We start from the raw sequence: 25,399 nt of genomic DNA, 5'->3' as shown, positions 1-25,399 counted from the left end.
ACCAATTTTTTTTTGTGAAATTAGCAATACTCTATTGTATTTCTATTTACAGTTTTTTGATGTCACGATTTTACGCCATTTCACTGTTAATTTTAAGCATATTTTTTACAGTGAAGGTCAATCATAGAGCGTGGGTATTACACAATATATTGATTTATGCTGATGCCAAAAAAACATTTACTGACATGTCTGAACAGCAAACCAAGCTAGATAGCCAATCACCAATCATTATAGTGAGCCGTGAACTGACAGCCAAGTCTGTCAAGTGAAGGTTTATCTCTCTCTCTCTCTGTCAGTCTCCCTCTCTTTCTCAGTTCAATAGTTCAAATAGACATGCTTTATTGACACAACTATGGGAAACAAAACACATACATATAGACTAGATAGGGCTAAAAAATGTAATCTAAATAATGTTCTCTTTTGTTACGGAGGAATTGCTAATATATAGGTAGATACACAGCCACAACCTACCCATACCAATCTCCCATCAAAAAGAAAAGAAGAAAAAAAAAAGACAAGCCCCAACCAAACCAATACTTGATTCTGTAGCTAGAAACGCTCTCAGTCTGATCATTATCAACTTGTACTGCTTTAAATGTGTGTTTTGCACAATATGTCAGGTCCTATTATGTCTTTGAAGGTCTAGTGTGTGTGTATGTGTGAGTGTGTCAGTGACATGGGCACTGCTAAGAATTCTGGGACCCCTGACAGAATTGTCAAGACACCTCTAAGGTGATCTGGGATTTTTGGTTGTGGAATACCCTTTTTCTGGTTAATTAACATTTTATACTCAGTTGTATCATGGTTATACCAGAATATCCATCCAATGAAAAGATACAAAAATACTTAGCAAACAAACTGAAAAAAGAACAAAAATAATATATTTTTTAAAACAGGCATATTTATTTTCATTTTACAAATAAAAAATCATATGAAGGTGATTTAAATAATGCTAGGGTATATTAAGCAAGCCAGCCTTGTTTGGTTGGTTGTGATAGGTCAGGCTGGGTCAGTGGTAATGCATGATGGGCCAGGAACAACGCAAACAGACACAGCTACTGCCTGTGGTATTAGTCTTGTATATCCTGTATGATGTTAACCATTTTGTCCATGAATGTGCTACTTGTTGGTAAATCAAATCCATTATTAGAGCTTATTGCATCATGTGCTGATGTGGTGTGACTCCTGTAGGCAATCTACAGGTATTAAATATGTCACGTAAGCACATGGTTGTTGGTCTATGAGCTGCTTCTAGGGGCCCAGAATCATACAGTACAGCTTAAAAAAAATAAATTGGGAAATAAAATCTACATAGATATAATACATTTTTACGTCATACAGAATATAAAGGCTGAAATAACATAAGGATTTTATATTCTAAAATATATACTTTATGTCTTATTTCAATTTCATATCAAAGTGTAAATTGTAAGAAATTTTTTTTTTTTCTCAAGACATTAATGGCATTTCAGATGGGGAATAGTTTATGTACAATATCATTTAAATATTCAAAACTGGGTCTGATGTCTTCACAGTTTGGAGGTTTGAAGTGCTTTCTCCTCTTTATCATTGGAAGGTAACCTTTCATGTTCTCTAACAAAATAAAAGACAAGCAGGATGTGTTAACGTTCAAGATGGCCACTATACTATGTATGACACTATAAACAGCATGCCCCTCAACTATATAAAGTGGCATTTGGTACCCATGGTACTCACAATCATATAAGTTTACCTCTAGACTCAAGCACTATATCACTATGAAACGTAGAACATTACCATAGACATTATTAGTGAGGGAGGTTTAAAGGTGGATCCAATCGCTACTTATAGCACCATATCACTATGAAACGTAGAACATTACCATAAACATTATTAGTGAGCAGTGGTGTAGTCCAGGGTATACGCAGGTATACGGAGTATACCCACTAATTTTTCTGTCAGCATTGAGTATACCCACTTCTCAAAACAGGGTGTTTATCCTGTGCTGTATGGGCTGCTTTAAAAAACACCCACTTCTCCTGGGACCACTACACCACTGTTAGTGAGGGATGTTTAAAGGTGGATCCAATCGCTGCTTATAGCACCATATCACTATGAAACGTAGACTACCATAAACATTATTAGTGAGGGAAATTTAAAGGTGGATCCACTCACTGCTGATCCGGTTGTGGGTCGGCGTGATCTGCCAGCTCTACGTTAAGGGTCTCAGGGAGCATGAAGCACAGCACGCCTCCCAAAAACGGGAGGGAGCCGTAAATGATCATGGGGATGGCCTTGTGGTACACCCCAAGAAGACCGATCAGGGGCGCGAGGATGCCCGCCACTCGTGCACACATGGAGTTCAACCCCACACCACTTTGCCTGTGTGGGAGCCAAGTCAAAGTCACTATATGAAACATATTCATCAATCATATAAAAAAACACACACACACACAACAGGACTTGACCAGAAATACGTTCCAAAATTCAAATTGACGATAACAAGCCTGAACATCAATGAGAGGAACCAGAGATAAAAGGCAAAATGAGAATAAAAAAAAAAACACATCAGACTTCAGCCAGTGAGCATCAGCTATTTTTGGTGCCAAGAACTTTGTTTCCCATAGGCTGGTTTCAATCATGCACCAGTGTGGCCAGTCAGTGTGGCGTTTTGGTTACTGTGGCCATCGGTCGTGCCATTTGTCACTCAGGTGATTGGCTCTTTATAGTTTTGGTGCCAAAAATGAGCGTCATGAAACCAGACCCCAACTGTAATTTTTGCACTTCCTGGGCTAAAGTAGCAAGCATAGCATGAAACCAAATAAAGTAAACGAACGCCGCTTAAATCTGTCACACTCTCTGGGTCTATATAATACCCTCATGAACATCACACGTGAGTTGGGAAGGCATACTCACCTCACCACTGTAGGGTAGAGCTCAGCAGTGTACACATAGACAATGGTGAAGGAGGCAGCCAAACAGAACTTTCCCAGCACAGCAACCACTGTCACCACCACGGGAAGGTCTAGGCAACACAACATTTAGCCATATTTATTTGCTGTGTAGAGACATGACAATGTAAACACCATTCATGCAATATTGGAGTGTAATTACGACCGCTGCTAGCACTTCACTAGCCAATATCTTGTGATGTAAAGGATCAGACTTCACAACATTTTGTGAGGGGGGCACTGCACTGATATTTTAATATCTCAAGAACCAGTTAAGCAAAAAAAAGATTTAATTTGGTATGCTTACAATTTACTACATTTGCTCAAATCTCTTAAAGTTCCATTTGACTTGCTCAACAAAAGGGCCATCAAGAGCCAATATAAATTCAGCAGCCAATGCATGCCTGTTTGAAAAAACAATTGTAATGTCATTATAGGCGCATTCATAAATGGTATATTAAAACTATTTACCCAATTTCAAACAAATCAGCCATAATATGTTGCTAAAACATGTTTTACTCTGTTCCTATGACATGGTTTGGTCTATCTTCAAAATGTGTTTTGTCTTTACATTCAAATGGTCACCTTTTACTGTTTGAAGCAGTCAAATCACTCAACCCTTTGCTAATTGGGGCAGTTTTTATATTCTGTTTAGACATGAATGATCGCTGCTTGCGGTTATATTTAAACGTATTATTATTATTATTATTAGGATAGAGAACTAATAATCCTGCATTTTATATATAAATGCATATTTTACAACTTTAAATAAATGGCAAGTACAGTTATACACTGAACCTCATACTGTTGCTTATGTGTACATGTAAATGACACAAAAATGCTGATATTCAGCATAAGAATATATCTGTCATAAAGTCACCCTCATATTCTCTACACAGTTCTCAACACAGCAGAATGTAACTCACAGCTACTGCTTCACACTCCTTTTATTCTATCTTGCCAGAAATCATTCAAAGATAATGAAACCGAAAATATCTTGTTATTTCACTCAATTCTTGCTCATTCTCTCATTTTATCCGGCGTTCATATTACACACCGCTATGCGATATGTCTAGTTTCCATCAGTTTGAGTATCCCTGCACTCCTGCACTAAATTAGAAACTTCAGTTTTCAGTGAGGTTACATTTCCAAGTCAAATGTTTCTTTTTTAGGACAAAGACTATGTCTAATTTTACTACTTATTACAATACGGCAAACCACAGTTGCTTATGAGTTCTGTTTCAGCATATACGTAACTGCAAATGAAATTAGTAGTAGAACAGAGTAGATCTGGCTGGGCAAAACACCAAAATTCTGATGACATACACAGCATTAGCAGATTCTGACTCAGGTCAAGGTCTAGAGGCTACAGTACATGAGCAGGGGTCAAGCAGGGGTCAAACAGGACCAGATCAATTTTAAAGGGATGCTGTGTACAGACCACTGAAAGCAATACAAGAGGCAGGGGAAAAGGGACCAAATGTGGTTGAATAACTGAGACTGGCTACAGCTGAAACTAGTTATGAAGGTTGACAACAACCAGTTCCAACCAGGACTTTCCCCACCAAAATGCAAACGCAAGAGACCAGATGGGGGGAAAGGGTGTAACTTGCCACAGGCGAATATTGTACTAATAAAAACAGTGACGACTTGTTCAGTCCTGTTGTTCAAGAACAAAACAAATGTAGAAAATGCAGAAAATGGCTCTTTAATGTACCAAATGACTACAAGGAAATTACTGCACTAACCATGTATGAACGTATCTGAACTGGCCAGTGAAAAACACTTTTTCAATATGTTATTTTAAAAAGTATCATAGTTTAACAGAGCAACTTCGAATCCTCTTAACACATTATTAGAAGCTGTATCACAACCGATAGCCAATTAGCTGTGGTGAGATACCTTCTGGAATGGCAAGAATGACCAGGCACGCTGTTCCACTAACAAAAAGGGCAATGCTCTGGCAGATCCTCCTCCCAAAGCGTTCGATCAAAGGGAAGCAGCCTAGCCGGGCAGGAAGCTCGGCGAGGCCAAATATTAACTGAGTGAGGTAGATATCCAAGCCAAAGTTGCCCACGTTTAGACTCACACCGTAGTAGACCAGGCTGGTTACAAACCTGTGTAGAAAGCACAAGAGAGGACGATCTAAAGGAAGTCCTTACTGGCAAGCACCAAAAAAACCCAAAGGAGATTGGAATAAGCACATGGGCAGTTCACAGTTTCTAGCCTTTTGTTGATTTGGAAATGGTGTTCATTTGTTTGTGTGGCAGTGTCAGTGTTGTGCACTAACCAGATATAACTCATTATGAGGGCTCTTTTTCTGAGGTAGGGGATTCTGAAGAGGTCCAACATGCTGCCAGTTCTGGCTGTGTTCTCAGCCTCTAGCTAATGGGAGACAGAAAGCTTTTCAAATCAGCTGGTTTGGCTGGAGCTTAGCATTAACACACCAACAACAATACATGGAGTCCTGCCATAACACTGAGCTATGGAACACACCTTATCCAGCAGAGATTCTGGAACACTCTTCCCATTCGCCCGAGCAACCTTCTGAATTTCTTTCCGGGCTCGTTCTTGTTTGCCTTGTGTGAGGAGCCATCGGGCTGATTCTGGAAGGATCCTTCAAAATAGCAAGATGCATGGTGGATAAAAGGGGCCGAGACAACTGTTCTTTAACTGTAAGATCCCTCGACCCATCACATTATATTTATCAGTGTTCTAATTTACAGTTTTGAAATACATTCTGAGGTTCACATTGACATTAGGTGTCCACCTAACTCAACAACATTTAAAGGGGATTCCCTCCAAAATAACATGCTGTCATTCATTCCAGTAGTTGCTTAAAAACGTAGCGACCATACAGATCTGGCTGCTATCCATCTCCACAGAGCGAAAAAGGCTTACTCGCCTTCCTTGTGTGTTTCACGAAAAACGTAAGGGTACGTGTGAAGCTCTCCTGGCTAATGAGGATGAGTACATAGTAACAGTTTTCATCTCCCTTTGACCACTAATATAATGGTAGCATATAATGGTAGCAGAAATGTATCTGAACACCCCTTTAGCTGGGTTGTTTGGTCTGGTCCAGAACTTTCCCCTGTGTGTCAGGTCTTACCAGTAGTACACACCAAGCAGACAGACGGGGGCGGACAGCACCAGCTGCAAGAGCCTCCAGTTTCTGATGCCGTAGGAGACGCCAGACAGCAGCATGAGCCCCAGGGCGTAGCAGCCATGCGACAGGATGGTGAAGAGGGCCCGCTTCGACGTGCCACACCACTCAGCCCCTGCAAGACGGCATGCCAGAGAGAGTCCGTTTGAGTTTCTTTCTTTTTTGTCTTCTAGTTGTTTTGCTTGGCGAGGTGTGGGACACATCTGGCTCCTTATTATATCAAGATGCTCCGTGGGCACCTTACATAAACTTGATATAGGCAGCCTTGCGCATTACAAGCCAGAGATGACAACAGCATCAAATGACACATTGCCATTGCATTTAAAAACCTTTATCCAATCCAGATGACACTAAAGTGAGGGTGGACATTAGATTGTGAATAGTGGATAGTAGAGGAAAGACCTCAGGAAAATGTGCCTACCAACCTAGGACAAATGCATTTATGGCGATCCCTGATATTGTGATGCCGACAACAAATCGGAGTGCAATATAGACATAAATGTTTGGAGAGAATGCAGTAGCAACGCCAAAGAGCAACTGCAGGAGCAGGGACAACAGAATGACAAACCGCCGACCAAACCTGCAAGAAAAGTGCCATACTTTAATGGTACAGTATTGCTTAATAACTGCAGAACTGAATATCCTTTCTCTTCATTCTTTTATTAACTTTATTTTATTGTAATTTAAATTTATCAGACAGTGTAATGGCCGACCAATCAAGGGCCTATTGAGAACTTTTGCGGCACGCGTCAACCATACTTGTCTGCCATTGGCCCAAGCACCAGCGCTCCGATCAGGAGTCCAGCCATGTAGATGGACTGAGACGCCTCGTTCAGTGATCTGTTTTCACACACCAAGCTGAACTGCGCATAGGGCGGAGAGAGAAAAAAACATCACTCTGCAGCAGAAGTGTTTGTTTAACTTGTGCATGTCAGCCCTCGACTCCGTTGGTCACAGTATTGTTCTACATTAAGATGCGATATACCTCTGTTATTGTAGAGGTAGTTCCTTGAGGTGCATTAAATTTCCATCCGTCAATGCATTTGGTCGTGCTGTTCAGCCCGTACTTTTCAATAGTATCCAAGTCTTGGTCCACAGGTGTAAACATTTTGCAGCTGTCATACTTTCCACCATCGTCCAAAGGGACTGTTAGGTTTAAGACTTTGTCATAAGTCAGATTAGACTCAACTTTCAAGATCCAGTCCGTGTTGCAGTGATGAGCGAAGGAAAGCCCGGTGAAAACCTGAACGAACATGTGAAAGGCAGAGAAGATGTTGGGTACGCATATTACCACAAGCAGCCGCTTCTGAAAAGCCCCAAACTCTCCGATTTCCGTCAATATCTGCCCGAAGCCGATCATTGTGGGAATAAAACGTTAGTCCTTTTCCTGTTATCCAAAACTCCTCGCGTCTTAATGAAAATTAAATCATAAAATTTCAGACACGTTTAAATTCAACAGTTACATTACTGGCGCATTTTTTCAAATAGTAGATTACGTGACATAAGAAGGCTAGTAGGAATAACACACAATACAACCCATCAGAGTTGGACAAATCTCAACTACACACTCGCAGGTAACAGGCGTAAGAATAGCGCAGCGCTATCCTGCTGATCTAGGCAAGTTTGAAGCAACCAAATCCACGTGCCGGGTAGACTTTGTTACTCTGTGAGCAGAATCAGCCAATCTTACTGCAGGGGCGTTCGACTTTTTTTGGTAACTGTTTGTGTAGCTTTCAGAAGGTGACGATTGAATGTCATTTAATGGCACATAACGCTTGATGTATTAGTTAAATATCAACCTGTATCATTTTGACATTTAACACGAAATTAGCACATGACAGCTGCATTTCTTGAATTTTACTCCTAACTCGAGGAAATTATATTCTATAACTACATATATAAATTACTCTTTAGAGTTAAGGATGGCCTACACGTCACGTGAAAGGATTGTAAATATCTGAGAGGCATTTGTTATCAGCTAAAGTCATCCCTAACCACTGCTGACATTACCCTCGCAAGCCTAGAAACAGTTAAAATTCAGTACCAGCAGTGACGACATTTTCTCACTTTGTTTTGGGAAAACCAAGAGAAAGTGGGAGGCAGAGAGGCAAAACATGTTTCACACGGACGAGAAACAGCAAGGTACTCAGGGAACACCTGATATGTTCATTCTTTATTGATTAAAAATAATCAGAAACATGCTTGGAAGTCCAAAACCAACAAAAAAGGAGCAGATTTAAGAATGAGTCAAAAGTGAAAATAAAAATAAATGAAATTTAAATATTTTACAGTTCTGAGTTATTGCCTACAACAAATCAATGTGTGAAGGGCGTCTGTCCCCAATACTACAGCACAGAGAGGTACTGTTTATGCACTTAAGATACACTTCAGCACGAGTGAAAAGCTGACAGATATGTGAAGATACAGCAAAACAAACATAAAAAAAAACATAATTGTTGAATGCAAGGTTCAATGCACTTTTTGTCAATCTGTGGCAATGCAGAAAAAAAATCAATGGCACTGAATGTCGAAGTGATTACATACTTTGTATTGCTGTCCTAAATTTGGAGTTTGGTCAAATTGGTCTACAAGGTAAAAACTAAACAAAAGCCCTAGTATGTTAGCCTCTGTTGAATTGCTCTTTCCCAATTAAATATGTCAAGGACAGCACGTTCTCTGAAGAGAACGCTATTTCGAAAGCTGATAATATTAACGGAGGGTACTTAATTCACAAATTTGATTTTCAAATTGGCATCACTGAACTGTCCTGTGACACAAGGAACAGGAAACTCTCTTCTGCTTGCTCACAAATGAGACTACACCTCGCGTAATTCACTTGCACTTAAGTGTCCTATCTGATCAACAGGTCACTTTCAATCTCTGTCCAAGACCTGGATTAAGGTACAGAAACAGGGAGGAGGCACAGTACAGAGGAATGGCCAGTACTCAGTGTGCATCTGAGGATCTTTTGGGGTGTGTGTGTGTGTGTGTGTGTTGTGACAGGCACCTCAGGAGAACCTGTGTAACTCATGAGCTAAGAAAAACACCACCCCCCCCCCCCCTAAACACACACTCAAAGAGGGTTGGGTGGGGTGAACAAAATGTCCTGTGCATAATATGAGGCATTTTAACGGAGACCCCCCACACACATACATGTTGCTTGACTCAGTACGTTAAGAGAGAGAAGCCCTTCTTCAATCCAGCAAGTTCTACAACTGAAAATGCTGTTATTGGCTGAAAAAGGCAGACAGACTCCTAAATGCTGATCATTTTCACTTAGATTAGACCTGCTTATGATGACAAATCTTATCAAAGGCAGAAGAAATCGAAGAAAAGAAAAGAAAAACAAAGCTCAAACTTGCATGGTGTCCTTTAAAGCAGTCTCCTTCAAACAAACACCATCATCATCCTCTTCCTCTTCAAAGGACACAAAGGCAGAGAGTGAAACACGCAGTATAAAAACAAATCAAAACGGAAGTCTCATTATGTACATACTAGAGAGGTTAAATCAAGAACTGCTTCACCCAGTTGAGCAAATGCACTCAATTCTTTTTTGTTTGTTTTTTCCTTCTTAACGCATTTGAAAGAAAAAAGAAAAAAAAAGATTCCAAAAGAAGACACAGCTGATACCAACATACAAACACACACAATTGTTTTCATCATACACAACACTTGTGGCTTCAGTTACTTAGCTGAAAAACTTTTTTTTTGATTTACATCGCTTTTTAAATAGATCACTGTGAGAACTAAGAAAATCCACTGACGACGTTGCAAGAGCACTAAAAGAACGAAACCCAACGACTACTAACAGAGATCGAGCTGTGTGTATAGTTAAGACTACGGAAAGGTTTTGTCAGTGAGAAAGTCTCTGAAAAAGTATCTGATCTGGGCGTGTGTGTATCTGTGTATGTGTGTGTGTGTGTGTGTGTGTGTCCATGTTTCTAAACTACGTGCAGGCTACGCTATGACACTTGACATGAAGCCAAACTGCTGTAAATCATCACCCACTGAACATTACTACCTGTAGTTGATAATCACCCAGTTGAGATGTTTTGTTACGTAAATCACTAAACCTAATCTTGATTCATTAGTTTAGCACCTGGTCAAGTTATTGTGTCACTTAACCTCAGACAAACTAATGACATAGCTAACAATCGGTCCCTACTATTGCAAATAATAAGTCAAAAACAACAAAAAAGCATAGCCTACTGTAAGTCCAACTACGCTAATAGTAGAACTAGCTCAAGCAGTGCAAGAGCTAGGACCATGTCCGTATTATGCTAGAATAGCAGTTGAGTGAGCTACAGCAGTGATAACCCACGAGGCAGCCGACTAGACTCAGGCTCAGATCTGGCCCTTGTCTGGCGAGCTGCGACCGCTGCGTCTACGTCAGATCAAAGCAAGATCAGTCTCAGGGTCAGCTGGCATTCGGGTCAGTGTGAGTGTGAGTGTGAGTGTGAGTGTGTGTGTGTGTGTGTGTGTGTAACCACAGCCAAGCCAACAGACTTGACAGGATTTCCCCATGTGACTTTTACTGACCAAACTGGCTAAACTGCAGGCATGAAGGTCCCTCGCATTGGTTGATGAGGGGATCGTTCGTTTCTGTGGTTGTGTCGGCTTAATTGGCATTTCTATGTACTGTAGGTTTGATAAACTGATAAGATGCTCTCTTGGTTTTGTGTGGTTGGCTCCCTCCGGTATGCACACGAAGAGGGCACTACGAGTTAAAAGTTTGACTTTCAGTAATTGAAACCACATTCGCTCATATTCATGAAATCGTAAGCTCCACAGTTCATCACCCCTATACATGCATTCAGTAGTTCTGTTGAAGAATAAGGCATTATTACATTTCGTTTTGCCAGGACATGAGGGCATTAGTTTAGATTGTGCAAAATGTACCACGTTTCATAAAGAAAGAAAGGATGAAAGAAAAATAAGAAAGAAAAAAGACAATAATATCGTAATAGAATATATCTTGTTGGTATTGAGAATTGCATCCTTCTACACATACGCTGTAAACTTTTGTGTGATTCCTATGGGTTATGGGTCTGATAAACGCCATCAACTTCTTCCACCACTCGATGAAGCAGAGTGATATGGTTATGTCCTATGGGACTGACTGACGAAATGGGTCTTTTCTCTTTGGCAGCAGTGGTTTCTTTAGGGCCATCCACAAAAAATGCATCAATTTGTCATTCTACAGTTTTTTTTTTGTTTTGTTTTTTTTTTCACATTTTTTAGGCAAGTCACGGTCCCGCTTTGTTTTTTCTTTAAGTTTAGCTGATGCTGAGCTGAGCGAATCCCATGAGTTTGACATCATCAGGGATCTCGGAAACCTCCACGCCAGAAGCCTGGATGGGACAAACAGAACAGGCCCTTTTTACAATCACAGGATGTGGTGGGGAAGTTGTACATTTTATTGTGTGGAACACCCTATTACTTTTCACTACATGTTTGTGTATGTGACAGATAAAGCACTTGAAACTTGAAACTTGGACGACACAGTTGGATGTGTAGGTTTGCCTTATTTTGTTATTTTGTCCACCTACCAGCTTGAAAGTGACATTTTTATTGGTAAGAGGCGCGTCGACAATCTTCTGCAAGTTAGCAGCAACTGAAACAGCAGAGGATAGGCATGAGTATACATCCAGAAAACTAAGCAAACATTCCCGAAACACAAATGCATTCTAATGTGGACCTGCAGGAAGAATTATTTTGTTCATCTTAAAGTCAGTTAACCACCTAATCATTCCTACCCACATTTTAGAAAACATCCTACACTGGGTGAGTCCACAATCAAATTCATCCCTAAGTATACTAAATACTTTTTTCACTACGAGTTTTGAATAGGATGAGGGAAGGTATTGCAGGACATCTAAAGGGAGGACTAAGACAATGCCTACTCTAAATGAACAAGCTGGTGTGGCTCCAGGACACTGACCTATGACTAAGTCTCTCCCATCGACAAGTCCAGCCGTCACCAGCTCCTGAGACACTCCGTCTGCCGTGTCTGAGAGGGAGGGAGAGGAGAGGAAGAGCGGAGGAAGACAGACAGAGTGTGGGAACAGAGACAGAGAAAGAGGGAGATAGAGAGAGTAGGAGGAAGGGAGAGAGTAGGGGAAGGCAGTAAAGCAGAAAAACAAGACAGGGAGGGAGGGAGGGAGAGACAAAGAAAGAGGGAGGGAGAGAGGGAAATTATACAATATTTAAAAGATCGAAGAGCCCTTATCTCATAATTTTCTCATATCTTGTTATCTGTGGTTCAAACTATCATGCAATGATACGCCATTAAAGTAACACATTTAACATGTAGGTTTAGTGTCAACATAGTCTTTCATGGGAATGAAGACACACTTAACTTGGATAGATGACATGTGACAAATGTAGGGCCCTAATATAAAAAACACACGGCGCAGACACAACTACAGACAGGCACACGCAACATCCGAGCAACGGTTAGGTGACGGTTAAGCAGAACTGCTATTTGCATTTACACCCATGCACCTATGTCCAAAGACTGCCTGGGAAAGGTTACAGAGCATATTCATTTTAGGGTGTCGCTGAATTTATGTCTTCTGAGCCAATAATACAAACAGAAATTTGATTGTGTCCTGTGATGGCAAGCACTGCTTTGACAAAGGACACTTGTGTTGGTTCAGGATGAGGGAGACATCGATGCTTGCTTGCAGTTTGAAAAAACTTTATCGGTAAATTGTTATTGTAAAATAATTGAATATTTGGCATTGAACTGACATTAGCACCCTAGCCCTCACCCTAGCCCTAGCAGTATCAATTGTAGGATAGAGACAATACAGGCCCACTGTAATCATATTTATGTTATAGGAGCCGATAGGAAGAGAAGGAACATTAATCACCATGCACAGGCTTGCTATAAATGATGTACACTGTGCTATACAAGTTCCCAACACCACTCTTAGGCTTGGGGGGTATTACAGTATTTAGAAATCTTGAAGATATGATTTTCGATACCGGCAAAAACACAGACGCTCCTCCTTCTATTGAACTGACAGAGATGCTGTATTGAGGGGATGTATTGTAGGGCCACCAAAGGTCAGTCTTCGGTTGACCACTCACACACAGTACTTAATTGAACAACAATATTTAATTGATTTCATGTTGATCTCGCCTCTGTTCCTTTGTGTTTACATTCACACTACTGTACATAGATTGGTTAAATATGTTTCCAATACATCCTAGGGCTGCTTGTATTGTGTTTTGCGACAACAAGGAAGCAGGGTGGTGCTGAAATAAACTAAGGGAGATCTTTTAAATCCTTCAATAAGGATGATTTTATTCAATTGCCATTCTGCCACCACCGCCCGCACATTATCTTCGCTCAGCCCACAGATAGGTCGTCTCTGACGCAGCTGTGTCACTGGGTCCAGAAGGGCGACTCATTATTCTGTGGACCATAAGTATTTAACCGAGCAAGACTTGTCTAAGTAGGCTAATTGCATATCAAACACACATCATTGTAGGCTAGACCATGTCCCACATGATACAATTACTTCCGTTTCCAGCGGCTTAGCTTATAGCCGTCATTTACCATCACCTGCTGTACACCCTGGTGAAATGTCTGTAGGGTATGTAAGGGATAACGGCCGACGAGCTGTCCAGTTATACGAATTTAATGGACGCTGCGGGGCAAAGAACAGTGTTGCGCCGCAGAAGTCCATTAAATTCGTATAACTGGACAGCTCGGAGGCCGTTATCCCGCTTATCTCCCGTTTACAACATCCAAAATGTTTTTATTATTATTATTTAGAATTTCCTTTATCTTTAGGAAATTTAATATGCATAATAACCTGATGAATTCTTGATTTGAAGCCTAGTGCTCCCGTTAGAGAAAGTAGTGCGTGGAACCGGACCTTTAGTTTCCCCAGGCGTTGCTGCAAAGTGACACTCATGAGCTCACCTCTGTAAAGTAAACGGACACACGGACACAGGTATTGTTCATAAGGTTTTACTATTTACAGATGAACTCCACGTTTCCGTTGATGGTGAAGTTGGACAGAGCAACAGGGAGGTCAAGTTTAGTAATTTTGGTCGAAGGCTAGTTAGCCGTGTGAGCTACCATCTGTTACAATGGTTTTTTTTTCTAAGCGCTAACAGCCGCCTACAAATAATATTCGAGACTTTCAGTTAAGAATTCCTATACTCTGCAACATTCGTGTAGAACATAAACAACTAATCGAGTACATTTAGACTTATAAAAAGTCGTGTAGATAGCTTAATTGACATAAAACATTGCCCACTAACTTGTCCCAACACGCCGCCATCTTGGTTCAAATTATCCTAGCTGTCAAAAAATAAACGTTACGTTGGTTGTCAATGGTAACCATTCAAGAGCATTGATATGGAACGGCGATTTAACGTTTCTACTGGGACTACGTCCAAGGTGTCCATCTATACGAACTTAATGTACACCCCATTAGCCAATCAGAAAACAGTATTTCGTTCCAGAGGGAGATAAGATGGTATGAAACATAGATAACACCCAAGCCTAGCCACTATAATCAGCAAATATATCTGGTATACTAGGAGAAACTAAATTAAAGTAAGACAGTATTACCAGCATCGAGGTTGGACGGATATGATTGAGTGATTCATGAAATGACTCATCAAATGAGGTATCAGTCTTCCAGTACAGGTCCATAAGGTTGCTTAATATGGTAAGAACAACTTAACCCAGGTATGAAATTAATCATAGCCCCTTTGTTACGGCCACCTTGGCCTTGAAGGAGGTTGTATTTGTATTTGCGGATACTTGTTACTTGTTTTGTCTGCTCTCTCTCTCTCAGTCCTCTAGGTCTAGGTCAGCCCTGGTCCCGCCTGTTTCAGGATGGGACGTGCCAATTACGGGGCGTGTCCCACCTGACGGGATAAAAGAGGCCTGGCCTTGGAGAGAGGCGGCGGGAGCTTTGCGTTGTGTTTTGTTATGTTTGGGATTCTTTTGTATTGTATTTGTCACGTAATTAAAACCCATACGTGAACGGTTGCATTGTCTCCTGCCCAATTCGTTGTTGCTCTTGAGCCAGGGTAGCATTTAATATGAAATGACCTTGCAATTTGCAACAGACCAAGTGCCAATAAATGTAGGGTTCTCAGTATTTTATATGGCATGTAATCAGTGATAACATGATAATGATAATAACCTGAACATTAGTTTAATATGAGGCAACATCTTATAATGCAGCAGCATTTGATTTTGGAAACTGTACTGACTAGACTGCAGTAATGAATAATGACAATATGCCAGGTAGAAAATCTAGGCCTAACTAGGAATGACCGACTTGCACATCATTGCCCATCAGCAAAATCACATTTATTGCCTTCAGTCACCTGACTTCTTATTTTCAGACAGGCCTGCGTGTTCTCTTGCATGTTCTTGTTTGTTTGTTTATTAGCACATCCCTCTACAGTGAACCACATCTACCTTTAACCAAAGCAAGGGCATTTAGGGCAAACAGAGATGTCTGTGCTTTGGGTAGGTTATGCCGATGGGTAACTGGGTTCTGCTATTTTGGATACTGATTGGAAAGTCAATTCCAGGAACGGAAGGGTCTTTTTTTTTTAGTCTTTTAAATCATTTTTGTTCATAGCCTTCCTGGTAAAATATTTTTAAATGCGGCTTTCTTCTCAAAGAAGAATTTCACAGTGAAGTTGAGAGCCCCAATGACAACATAATATTGAGCTTGGGAGTGACATGGCTGTTCTCATAACATTTCACTTACCTCTGCCAGGCAAAAACTCAAATCGTATGTCGTTCAATTCCTTCTTTGAGTTTCTGAGAAGAGCGAAGAGGAGGAGAAAAGACCAAAAAAAAGACAGGTTAGGACCTTTCCCAATGAGATTGAATAATTCTGATTTGTAGCAAACCCTCTTGTCTTTCCCGGGTGGCAACCCCTGCGGAGTGAGTGCCCTGTGTGTCTCGCTTCCTTCCAGCCAGACTGTGAACACATTTAGCCGTGACATGGAGGTTGTTGTGTAAACTGAGAGGACTTTGCCAGTGCACATGTGAAAAGCTTACACCTCTTGAGATATTAGCATTATATTTGACTTCAAGCCACGATGAGCATGCTTCCCCCTCAAGAGTAGTCAAATATGTTTTATTATGTTTTATGAACACCGTCCATCAAAATCATTGTACAGAGGGGAAATAGCTAACTGAACATCTACACTTTACAAAAGATCTGTCTGTGTTTTGAGGCAGAAGTTATTTTTCTTGAAGTTATTGTTACACTACCTGGGAACTGTTAACATTATTTCCCAAACATATAATGGAAAATATTCAGATATATATGCTATTGAATATGACTTTTTACTTTGAAATGAAGCACTTAATAACAAGGTGCACAACTTCCCCTGTAATGTTACTGATTATCATGTTTCGATTTAGAATCAGTACTTATCAGTTTGTTCTATTGTCGATATACACTGGTTTGGTTAACAGGAACTGACAAAGCTCAAAACAGCATATCAGCCTTTGCTGATAAAAGCAGCTTCTTACATGTGTACTATGTCCTTAAAGGCAAAGTGTTTGTTTTTGTTACCAAAAACTTTAAACTGGCTCTTGACCTTGACCATGATGCAAGACTGAGGGACCGATGAAAAGACCATGTTCCCTGAAATTAGTCAGTGATATTCTGATTTTTTTTTTGTTTCGATGTTGCCTTTTTCCCCAAAAAATGTTTACAGGTCTTGGTCTTAAAAGCTGCAGTTTGTGACCTTTGGCAAAAATAAACAAACAAACAAACAAGCATAAATTAATAAATACAAATACAAGACTCGTCATGTTAAAAAAAAAATCCTAATACTGATTAGCATAGACCTTAACCACTAGCACCAGGGCTCAGACACGTACCTCAACCTTAATACCAAGCTGATGGCTTCTACCGTGGGGCCTGTAGGAGCAGCAGAGGCCTGGAGAGAGAGCAAAGGGACAGAGGGACAGCATTTAAGGTCAGGCAGCACATCAGATTTCTTACAACAGGAAATCCCTCTGGAGGCAAAATTACAAAGCTGTGTACCATGACCTCGGAGTGTCAATAAGACAATCAGTGATGGGGTGGTCTGTGATTTTTAATTTTGTACTTCTACCCCCTCCCCAAATGTCTTGTGTATTATGCAAGCTGACTGCTCATATAGACACTTATTCCATGGCAGAAAACTTTCCTTAAGAGGGTAAATAATTGTACTCTTCAACTCCAACTTTCATTCCATTTCATTTCAATCCAACAACTGGAGCCTTCCCTAATCTGCACTGTGGTGAGAGGGGTGAAGGTGTGAGGTGAGAGGGGTGAGGTGTGTGGTGAGAGGGGTGAGGTGTGAGGTGAGAGGGGTGAGGTGTGTTGTGAGAGGGGTGAGGTGAGAGGGGTAAAGGGGTGAGGTGAGAGGGGTGAGGTGAGAGGGGTGAAGGGGTGTGGTGTGTGGTGAGAGGGGTGAGGTGAGAGGTGACAGGGGTGAGGTGAGAGGTGAGAGGGGTGAGGTGAGAGGGGTGAAGGGGTGAGGGGTGATGTGTGTGGTGAGAGGGGTGAGGTGAGAGGTGAGAGGGGTGATGTGTGTGGTGAGAGGGGTGAGGTGTGTGGTGAGAGGGGTGAATGGGTGAGGTGTGTGGTGAGAGGTGAGAGGGGTGAAGGGGTGAGGCGTGAGGTGTGTGGTGTGTGGTGAGAGGGGTGAAGGGGTGAGGTGTGGGGTGTGTGGTGAGAGGGGTGAGGGGTGAATGGGTTAGGTATGTGGTGAGAGGGGTGAGGTGTGTGGTGTGAGGGGTGAGGGGTGTGGTGAGAGGGGTGAGGTGAGAGGGGTGAGGTGTGTGGTGAGAGGGGTGAAGGGGTGAGGTGAGAGGGGTGAGGTGTGTGGTGTGTGGTGAGAGGGGTGAGGTGAGAGGGGTGAGGTGAGAGGGGTGAGGTGTGAGGTGAGAGGGGTGAGGTGTGTGGTGAGAGGTGAGAGGGGTGAAGTGGTGAGGTGTGTGGTGAGAGGGGTGAGGTGAGAGGGGTGAGGTGTGAGGTGAGAGGGGTGAGGTGAGAGGTGAGAGGGGTGAAGGGGTGAGGTGAAAGGTGTGTGGTGTGTGGTGAGAGGGGTGAAGGGGTGAGGTGTGGGGTGTGTGGTGAGAGGGGTGAGGGGTGAATGGGTTAGGTGTGTGGTGAGAGGGGTGAGGTGTGTGGTGAGAGGGGTGAAGGGGTGAGGTGTGTGGTGAGAGGGGTGAGGTGTGTGGTGTGAGGGGTGAGGGGTGTGGTGAGAGGGGTGAAGGGGTGAGGTGTGTGGTGAGAGGGGTGAGGGGTGAGATGAGAGGGGTGAGGTGAGAGGGGTGAGGTGTGTGGTGAGAGGGGTGAAGGGGTGAGGTGAGAGGGGTGAGGTGTGTGGTGAGAGGGGTGAAGGGGTGAGGTGTGGGGTGTGTGGTGAGAGGGGTGAGGTGTGGGGTGTGTGGTGAGAGGGGTGAGGGGTGAATGGGTTAGGTGTGTGGTGAGAGGGGTGAGGTGTGTGGTGTGAGGGGTGAGGGGTGTGGTGAGAGGGGTGAGGTGAGAGGGGTGAGGGGTGTGGTGAGAGGGGTGAGGTGAGAGGGGTGAGGTGTGTGGTGAGAGGGGTGAAGGGGTGAGGTGAGAGGGGTGAGGGGTGTGGTGAGAGGGGTGAAGGGGTGAGGTGTGAGGTGTGTGGTGAGAGGGGTGAGGGGTGAGATGAGAGGGGTGAGGTGAGAGGGGTGAAGGGGTGAGGTGTGTGGTGAGAGGGGTGAGGTGTGTGGTGTGAGGGGTGAGGGGTGTGGTGAGAGGGGTGAGGTGAGAGGGGTGAGGGGTGTGGTGAGAGGGGTGAGGTGAGAGGGGTGAGGTGTGTGGTGAGAGGGGTGAAGGGGTGAGGTGTGTGGTGAGAGGGGTGAGGTGTGTGGTGAGAGGGGTGAAGGGGTGAGGTGTGTGGTGAGAGGGGTGAGGGGTGAGATGAGAGGGGTGAGGTGAGAGGGGTGAGGTGTGTGGTGAGAGGGGTGAAGGGGTGAGGTGAGAGGGGTGAGGTGTGTGGTGAGAGGGGTGAAGGGGTGAGGTGTGGGGTGTGTGGTGAGAGGGGTGAGGGGTGAATGGGTTAGGTGTGTGGTGAGAGGGGTGAGGTGTGTGGTGTGAGGGGTGAGGGGTGTGGTGAGAGGGGTGAGGTGAGAGGGGTGAGGTGTGTGGTGAGAGGGGTGAAGGGGTGAGGTGAGAGGGGTGAGGGGTGTGGTGAGAGGGGTGAGGTGAGAGGGGTGAGGTGTGTGGTGAGAGGGGTGAAGGGGTGAGGTGTGAGGTGTGTGGTGAGAGGGGTGAGGGGTGAGATGAGAGGGGTGAGGTGAGAGGGGTGAGGTGTGTGGTGAGAGGGGTGAAGGGGTGAGGTGAGAGGGGTGAGGTGTGTGGTGAGAGGGGTGAAGGGGTGAGGTGAGAGGGGTGAAGGGGTGAGGTGTGGGGTGTGTGGTGAGAGGGGTGAGGGGTGAATGGGTTAGGTATGTGGTGAGAGGGGTGAGGTGTGTGGTGTGAGGGGTGAGGTGTGAGGTGTGTGGTGAGAGGGGTGAGGGGTGAGATGAGAGGGGTGAGGTGAGAGGGGTGAGGTGTGTGGTGAGAGGGGTGAAGGGGTGAGGTGAGAGGGGTGAGGTGTGTGGTGAGAGGGGTGAAGGGGTGAGGTGTGGGGTGTGTGGTGAGAGGGGTGAGGGGTGAATGGGTTAGGTGTGTGGTGAGAGGGGTGAGGTGTGTGGTGTGAGGGGTGAGGGGTGTGGTGAGAGGGGTGAGGTGAGAGGGGTGAGGGGTGTGGTGAGAGGGGTGAGGTGAGAGGGGTGAGGTGTGTGGTGAGAGGGGTGAAGGGGTGAGGTGAGAGGGGTGAGGGGTGTGGTGAGAGGGGTGAAGGGGTGAGGTGTGAGGTGTGTGGTGAGAGGGGTGAGGGGTGAGATGAGAGGGGTGAGGTGAGAGGGGTGAAGGGGTGAGGTGTGTGGTGAGAGGGGTGAGGTGTGTGGTGTGAGGGGTGAGGGGTGTGGTGAGAGGGGTGAGGTGAGAGGGGTGAGGGGTGTGGTGAGAGGGGTGAGGTGAGAGGGGTGAGGTGTGTGGTGAGAGGGGTGAAGGGGTGAGGTGTGTGGTGAGAGGGGTGAGGTGTGTGGTGTGAGGGGTGAGGGGTGTGGTGAGAGGGGTGAAGGGGTGAGGTGTGTGGTGAGAGGGGTGAGGGGTGAGATGAGAGGGGTGAGGTGAGAGGGGTGAGGTGTGTGGTGAGAGGGGTGAAGGGGTGAGGTGAGAGGGGTGAGGTGTGTGGTGAGAGGGGTGAAGGGGTGAGGTGTGGGGTGTGTGGTGAGAGGGGTGAGGGGTGAATGGGTTAGGTGTGTGGTGAGAGGGGTGAGGTGTGTGGTGTGAGGGGTGAGGGGTGTGGTGAGAGGGGTGAGGTGAGAGGGGTGAGGGGTGTGGTGAGAGGGGTGAGGTGAGAGGGGTGAGGTGTGTGGTGAGAGGGGTGAAGGGGTGAGGTGAGAGGGGTGAGGGGTGTGGTGAGAGGGGTGAAGGGGTGAGGTGTGAGGTGTGTGGTGAGAGGGGTGAGGGGTGAGATGAGAGGGGTGAGGTGAGAGGGGTGAGGTGTGTGGTGAGAGGGGTGAAGGGGTGAGGTGAGAGGGGTGAGGTGTGTGGTGAGAGGGGTGAAGGGGTGAGGTGAGAGGGGTGAAGGGGTGAGGTGTGGGGTGTGTGGTGAGAGGGGTGAGGGGTGAATGGGTTAGGTATGTGGTGAGAGGGGTGAGGTGTGTGGTGTGAGGGGTGAGGTGTGAGGTGTGTGGTGAGAGGGGTGAAGGGGTGAGGTGTGGGCTGTGTGGTGAGAGGGGTGAGGTGTGTGGTGTGAGGGGTAAGGTGTGAGGTGTGTGGTGAGAGGGGTGAAGGGGTGAGGTGTGAGGTGTGTGGTGAGAGGGGTGAGGTGTGAGGTGAGAGGGGTGAGAGGTGCTGATGGAGCTGGATGGTGTACCTGGCCAGGCACAGCAGCAGCAGGAAGGCCTTGCGAGAGGGTTGCGGAGGCCGCGTCCGGAGCCTGGGCAGCGGGTTGGGCGTTGGCTGGGCCGGGGGCAGCCTGAGGTAGTTCTGCTTGGCCTGGGACCGCAAGGTTACCGCCCGTTACCGGGTCTGTCGTCTGGAAAATCTGAACAAGGTCAAACAGAGATGAGGACAAAGGTCAATATAGGTTGGACAGGTGGGGAACGAAAACAAATCAACAGCATTGCATTCATGGCATGTTTTCCATGGATCTGTAGTTTAAAAGCAACTGTCAAACAGCCAGGCTCATAGTGACCAAAATAATAGAAGATATTTTGATAACATAAGATTCACCAGTCAGACTGCCAAATGATATAATGTCATGGTACAAACCGACAGAGGTGAAGCTTGATGACTAATTGTAATTACACTACAACCCATACAACTCCATAAACTGAACCAATAAACTATAACTATGATAAATAGACAAACATATACAATATAAAATTACCTCTGAATCCTGAGATCCATCCCTTATTCTGGGTGACTGTAAAAGAGACAAAGACCCCAGTTAGTTTACACACTCCTGCTCGTTCTCCTCAGGTCGTTATGGCTTATTAGAGGGGCACTCGTTAGCGTAGGGGGAGGATGGGAACATCTGGGAGAATCACAAGACAACGACACACACGGAATGAAGCAGACAAGCCCGGGATGGCGGCTATGTTGACGCCACACGCTTTTGTTGTTTCAATTAGTAGAAGACAAACTAGTATTTTTTTTTAATATTTAGCGAAAGGGGTGGGGGGTAAGGACGCATGTTAAACAGTTTCACCTTGAGCATCTGACAATAAAAAAAGTTATATGCAAATGAATGCGAACATGTCTCCTGTATGCTAAAAATAATGGATGCACGCTATAAAACCAAGCCTTTAAGCTCAGTATCATTTCCCCATTCCCAGGGTAGAGCCTCACTGGCTTAGAGAGAGGAGCTGTGAGGAACGCTCCCCTAGCAGGAGGCAGTAAACACAACCTGACACCCCCCCCCCCCCCCCCCCCATGCCTCATGTGGGGTAGCGAGAGGCAGAGCCGTGACCTGTAATACAGATCAGGGGGGCCCAGTCTCCGTGACTGCAGGCTTCTGATGCCAGTCTTCAGGTTAGGTTTGCCCTTTCTGTACTCCGCAAGCATGTGATGTCAGTCCTCCTGAGAGGTTAGATCAGGGGTCTGGGGTCTGTTCCTGCGGTCGCTGCCCAATGAGAGACAACGTACGTGTGAGCCGTGCGAGTGCCAATGGTTTACGGCAAATGGAGCACGCGTGACTCACATCTACGTTGTGCCACATCAGGCAGCAACATCTGCCCCACCACTTTACACAACTGCCTTTTGTCACCAGTGGAACGCTAGATTAGCAGAACACACCTGATTTAGCTAATCAAGAGCATAACAATTACCTAGAACCAATCAGATGGTCACAGAGCAGGGATGGATAGATCCACTGTCAGTCCAGGGACAGGACTGGGTATCTCTGGACTAGAAGCAGCCCTTCATGGTCAGACCCCAGACGTTTCTGACGTGGATATCCACTAGCTCGTCATTATGACGCCACACAATGGTATCGTGGTGCCAGTGAGGGTATCAGACATTACTGAAATATAACCAGCACTGGCCCACTGCTGTCAGACAGCGCGGTGCGTTTGAAGAGGTCACGGCACAATCGCGTCGTTCAGATCATGCGTCATATTCATTACTGAGAGGATGGGAAACAGTGGCTACTTGTGATTGGTTTAGGCTAGGGGGTGGTGAACACTGCCTGGAGAGTGTTAATCCACTCCTAACAGAATGAGTGGGAATGGATGGGCAAGTCATGGATGAAGATACCAGTCTACCTACCAGCTTGGGTCACTAAAAATGGCCAAGAGCAAGACATTTAAACCTCTTTGGCATATTACTGACTTAGATTAAACTGAGTGTGTGTGTTATCAGTTTATCTGCGGTTTTATCTCATCTTATATCCTATTTGTTTGTTGGTTTTAAGTTCTTCTTTCTTTACTTTGATGAAGTAAATAAAGCATTTCCTGTTACTGTGAGTGCATGTTAGTGCTCTACTCATGTGTTTTGATTACATCTAGTGGACAGATAAGTAATCTCGCTGGGCTTTTTTATTGGTTGTAAAGATGGATTGATTTGATCAGTACACATATAGCTGCAATAAAGAGACATGAAAAATAAAAAAATTAAAAAATACATATAATACAGATGGCTTCCAGGAAAGATGTCTCCTTCTCACAAAGTCTCCTCCTCACTAACTCCCATCTTCTACTCCCAGTATAGACCTCCATCTTCCTTTTCTGTCGTAGGCTTGGCGTTAAATCTTCAAAGGATGAAAGCCTTGTGTAAATACATTAGCTTATTACATCTCTCAGGGGGGTTCTGTGTTTTGTCACCCATTGCAAACAGGAATTACCTGAGAGGGGAATTGGAGATTATTACATTTCCATAGAGACTGTGAGTCGTTACATAACGGCTGTTATATGCGCTTGGGAGTAAAGGACGAATGGGCTTATCCTTTAATCAGCAGTATCATGCTGCGAGATCAGATGCAGGAGGAGAATGACTGGTTCATTCAGAGATAAAGCGAAGGATAATCTCCAAAGGTCAAAGGTCGTTGTGCAAACTGTTCCATTTTTGAAAGGAAACTGCTACTGCCAAAATATAATTAACGTGGTTAATGTGTGAGCGTGGTGATTCCCGATATGAGATCATTCAGGGTTGGCAAAAGGGGGGAGAAAATTAGAATAAATGTGGTTAACTGGGAGGAAGTCTGCAGTTAGGCTACGATTGCGGTGATTATGGGGGAAAACCAGGACTGGTATCCCTACCAAGAGCCAGAAGACAGAAGAGGAAGATGGTTCCACCTGAGGACTGAGAGTCTCCTGTTTCACACGTCACCTTCTTGCCACAGCCTTCATAGTTATCAAAAGGCATTTTATTTATTCATGCCATCAACACAATGACGTCCCTCAATGTTCCTTTGCTGGTCAATTAACCCATCAGCAAATCAACTCTATAGCAATCATGCTTTAGCCTGTGCTAGCATGTGCTAACCTATGCAAATATATGACAATTTCCCATTGAATTTTCCACTAGGGTTTTTTAGCGAGTCTACGCTACGCTAATCAGTGGCGGGAGGCCTTCCTTGTTAGCGGAGCCATCTGTATCTGAGGGAGAGAGAACAACCCTGAGTGAGGGCAGCTCGAGGGGAAGGGCGAATCGCACTTGTCGCCTGGGCGTGCTATTGGCCTTGGGCTGCTGCTCCTTTAACCGTCAAACACAAAACACACACAGAGCCACAGGATCAGCACTGCACAAACACAAACACACACACACACACACACACACACACACACACAGACACACACACAGACACACACACACATGCAAAGAAGTACAAATATGCACACATGAACAGATACAAATATACATACATACATACATACATACATACATACATAAATACAGGAAAATGCAAGGAAACAAACAGAAACCTACTGTGAAATGTACTGTACATACAAACACAAAAATATGTAAACATAAAACATAAATAATTGACAGACATATCAAATATTTCTAGAAATATACAATATGATTTATCAGAGAAATGTCATACTTCAATAATGTCAAAGTGATGGACAGACAGACAGATTCCACATACACCAAGACCAATGGAAACACATGGCAATCTCAACTCGCACTGTAATATCAAGAGAAAATGATCTGCAATAATATCATGTAAAGTAAATCTAAAAATGTTATGTGTGTAAATAAGTATGATTATATTTATATATAATTGTGTGCTTGTATGTGTGTCTATGTGTGCACACTTGCATGGGTGTTTGTAGTTTATGTTTGTGTGTGTGTGTGTGTGTGTGTGTGTGTGTGTGTGTGTGTGTGTGTGTGTGTGTGTGTGTGTTTCTCACCCGCAGACAGGCGATAGCAGCTCTACCCTCTTCACTCTCCTCATCCAGTTCATCATCGCTCCACTCCCACTCCCCATCCTCTGTCTTATGGAGTCGGCCACTCGAGCCAGGCACTCGCCTCACCTACACACACACACACACACACACACACACACACACACACACACACACACACACACACACACACACACACACAAATACAGTCAAAACAGATATGCGCCATCTGCCAAGGATACATACACTTATGGCATAAATTCTTTGTGTGAAAAGAAACAAAAAGAAGTCAGTTTTTCACCTTTTTCGATCTCTCTGATATTGTTGGGGTTCTCTGTAGTAGTCTCTCTTGTAAATATTCATTGTTCTGAA

The 25,399-nt window shown here is 44.3% G+C and overlaps 2 protein-coding genes across 2 annotated transcripts in view; both read right to left on the bottom strand.

Annotated features, from left to right (window-relative positions):
* Positions 1-1,529: 1,529 nt before the first annotated feature.
* Positions 1,530-7,453, bottom strand: slc22a13b (solute carrier family 22 member 13b; the record flags this gene model as incomplete). The annotated part of the gene is made up of 10 exons (XM_080854734.1): positions 1,530-1,593; positions 2,155-2,361; positions 2,896-3,004; positions 4,833-5,047; positions 5,221-5,315; positions 5,427-5,547; positions 6,040-6,208; positions 6,519-6,673; positions 6,853-6,956; positions 7,079-7,453. 10 exons carry the CDS (start codon positions 7,451-7,453, stop codon positions 1,530-1,532), a joined length of 1,614 nt encoding a protein of 537 aa, XP_080710860.1.
* An 843-nt stretch (positions 7,454-8,296) lies between these two features.
* The window catches only part of oxsr1b (oxidative stress responsive kinase 1b), a 72,399-nt gene continuing 55,296 nt past the window's right edge, over positions 8,297-25,399 (bottom strand). Inside the window, exons 10-18 of the mRNA XM_080855401.1 lie at positions 25,329-25,394; positions 25,034-25,156; positions 21,568-21,603; positions 21,052-21,222; positions 16,979-17,037; positions 15,849-15,901; positions 12,035-12,103; positions 11,643-11,707; positions 8,297-11,444 (exon numbers count right to left, since the gene is read on the bottom strand). Of these exons, the coding sequence (XP_080711527.1) occupies positions 11,370-11,444; positions 11,643-11,707; positions 12,035-12,103; positions 15,849-15,901; positions 16,979-17,037; positions 21,052-21,222; positions 21,568-21,603; positions 25,034-25,156; positions 25,329-25,394 (717 nt within the window). The 3' untranslated portion in view covers positions 8,297-11,369. The remainder of the gene's footprint in view (positions 11,445-11,642; positions 11,708-12,034; positions 12,104-15,848; positions 15,902-16,978; positions 17,038-21,051; positions 21,223-21,567; positions 21,604-25,033; positions 25,157-25,328; positions 25,395-25,399) is intronic.

The sequence above is a fragment of the Sprattus sprattus genome (assembly GCF_963457725.1).
Source record: "Sprattus sprattus genome assembly, chromosome: 17".
NCBI lineage: Eukaryota > Metazoa > Chordata > Actinopteri > Clupeiformes > Clupeidae > Sprattus > Sprattus sprattus.
The sequence above is the reverse complement of the archived record's forward strand: the minus strand, read 5'-3'. Positions and strand labels throughout refer to the sequence as shown.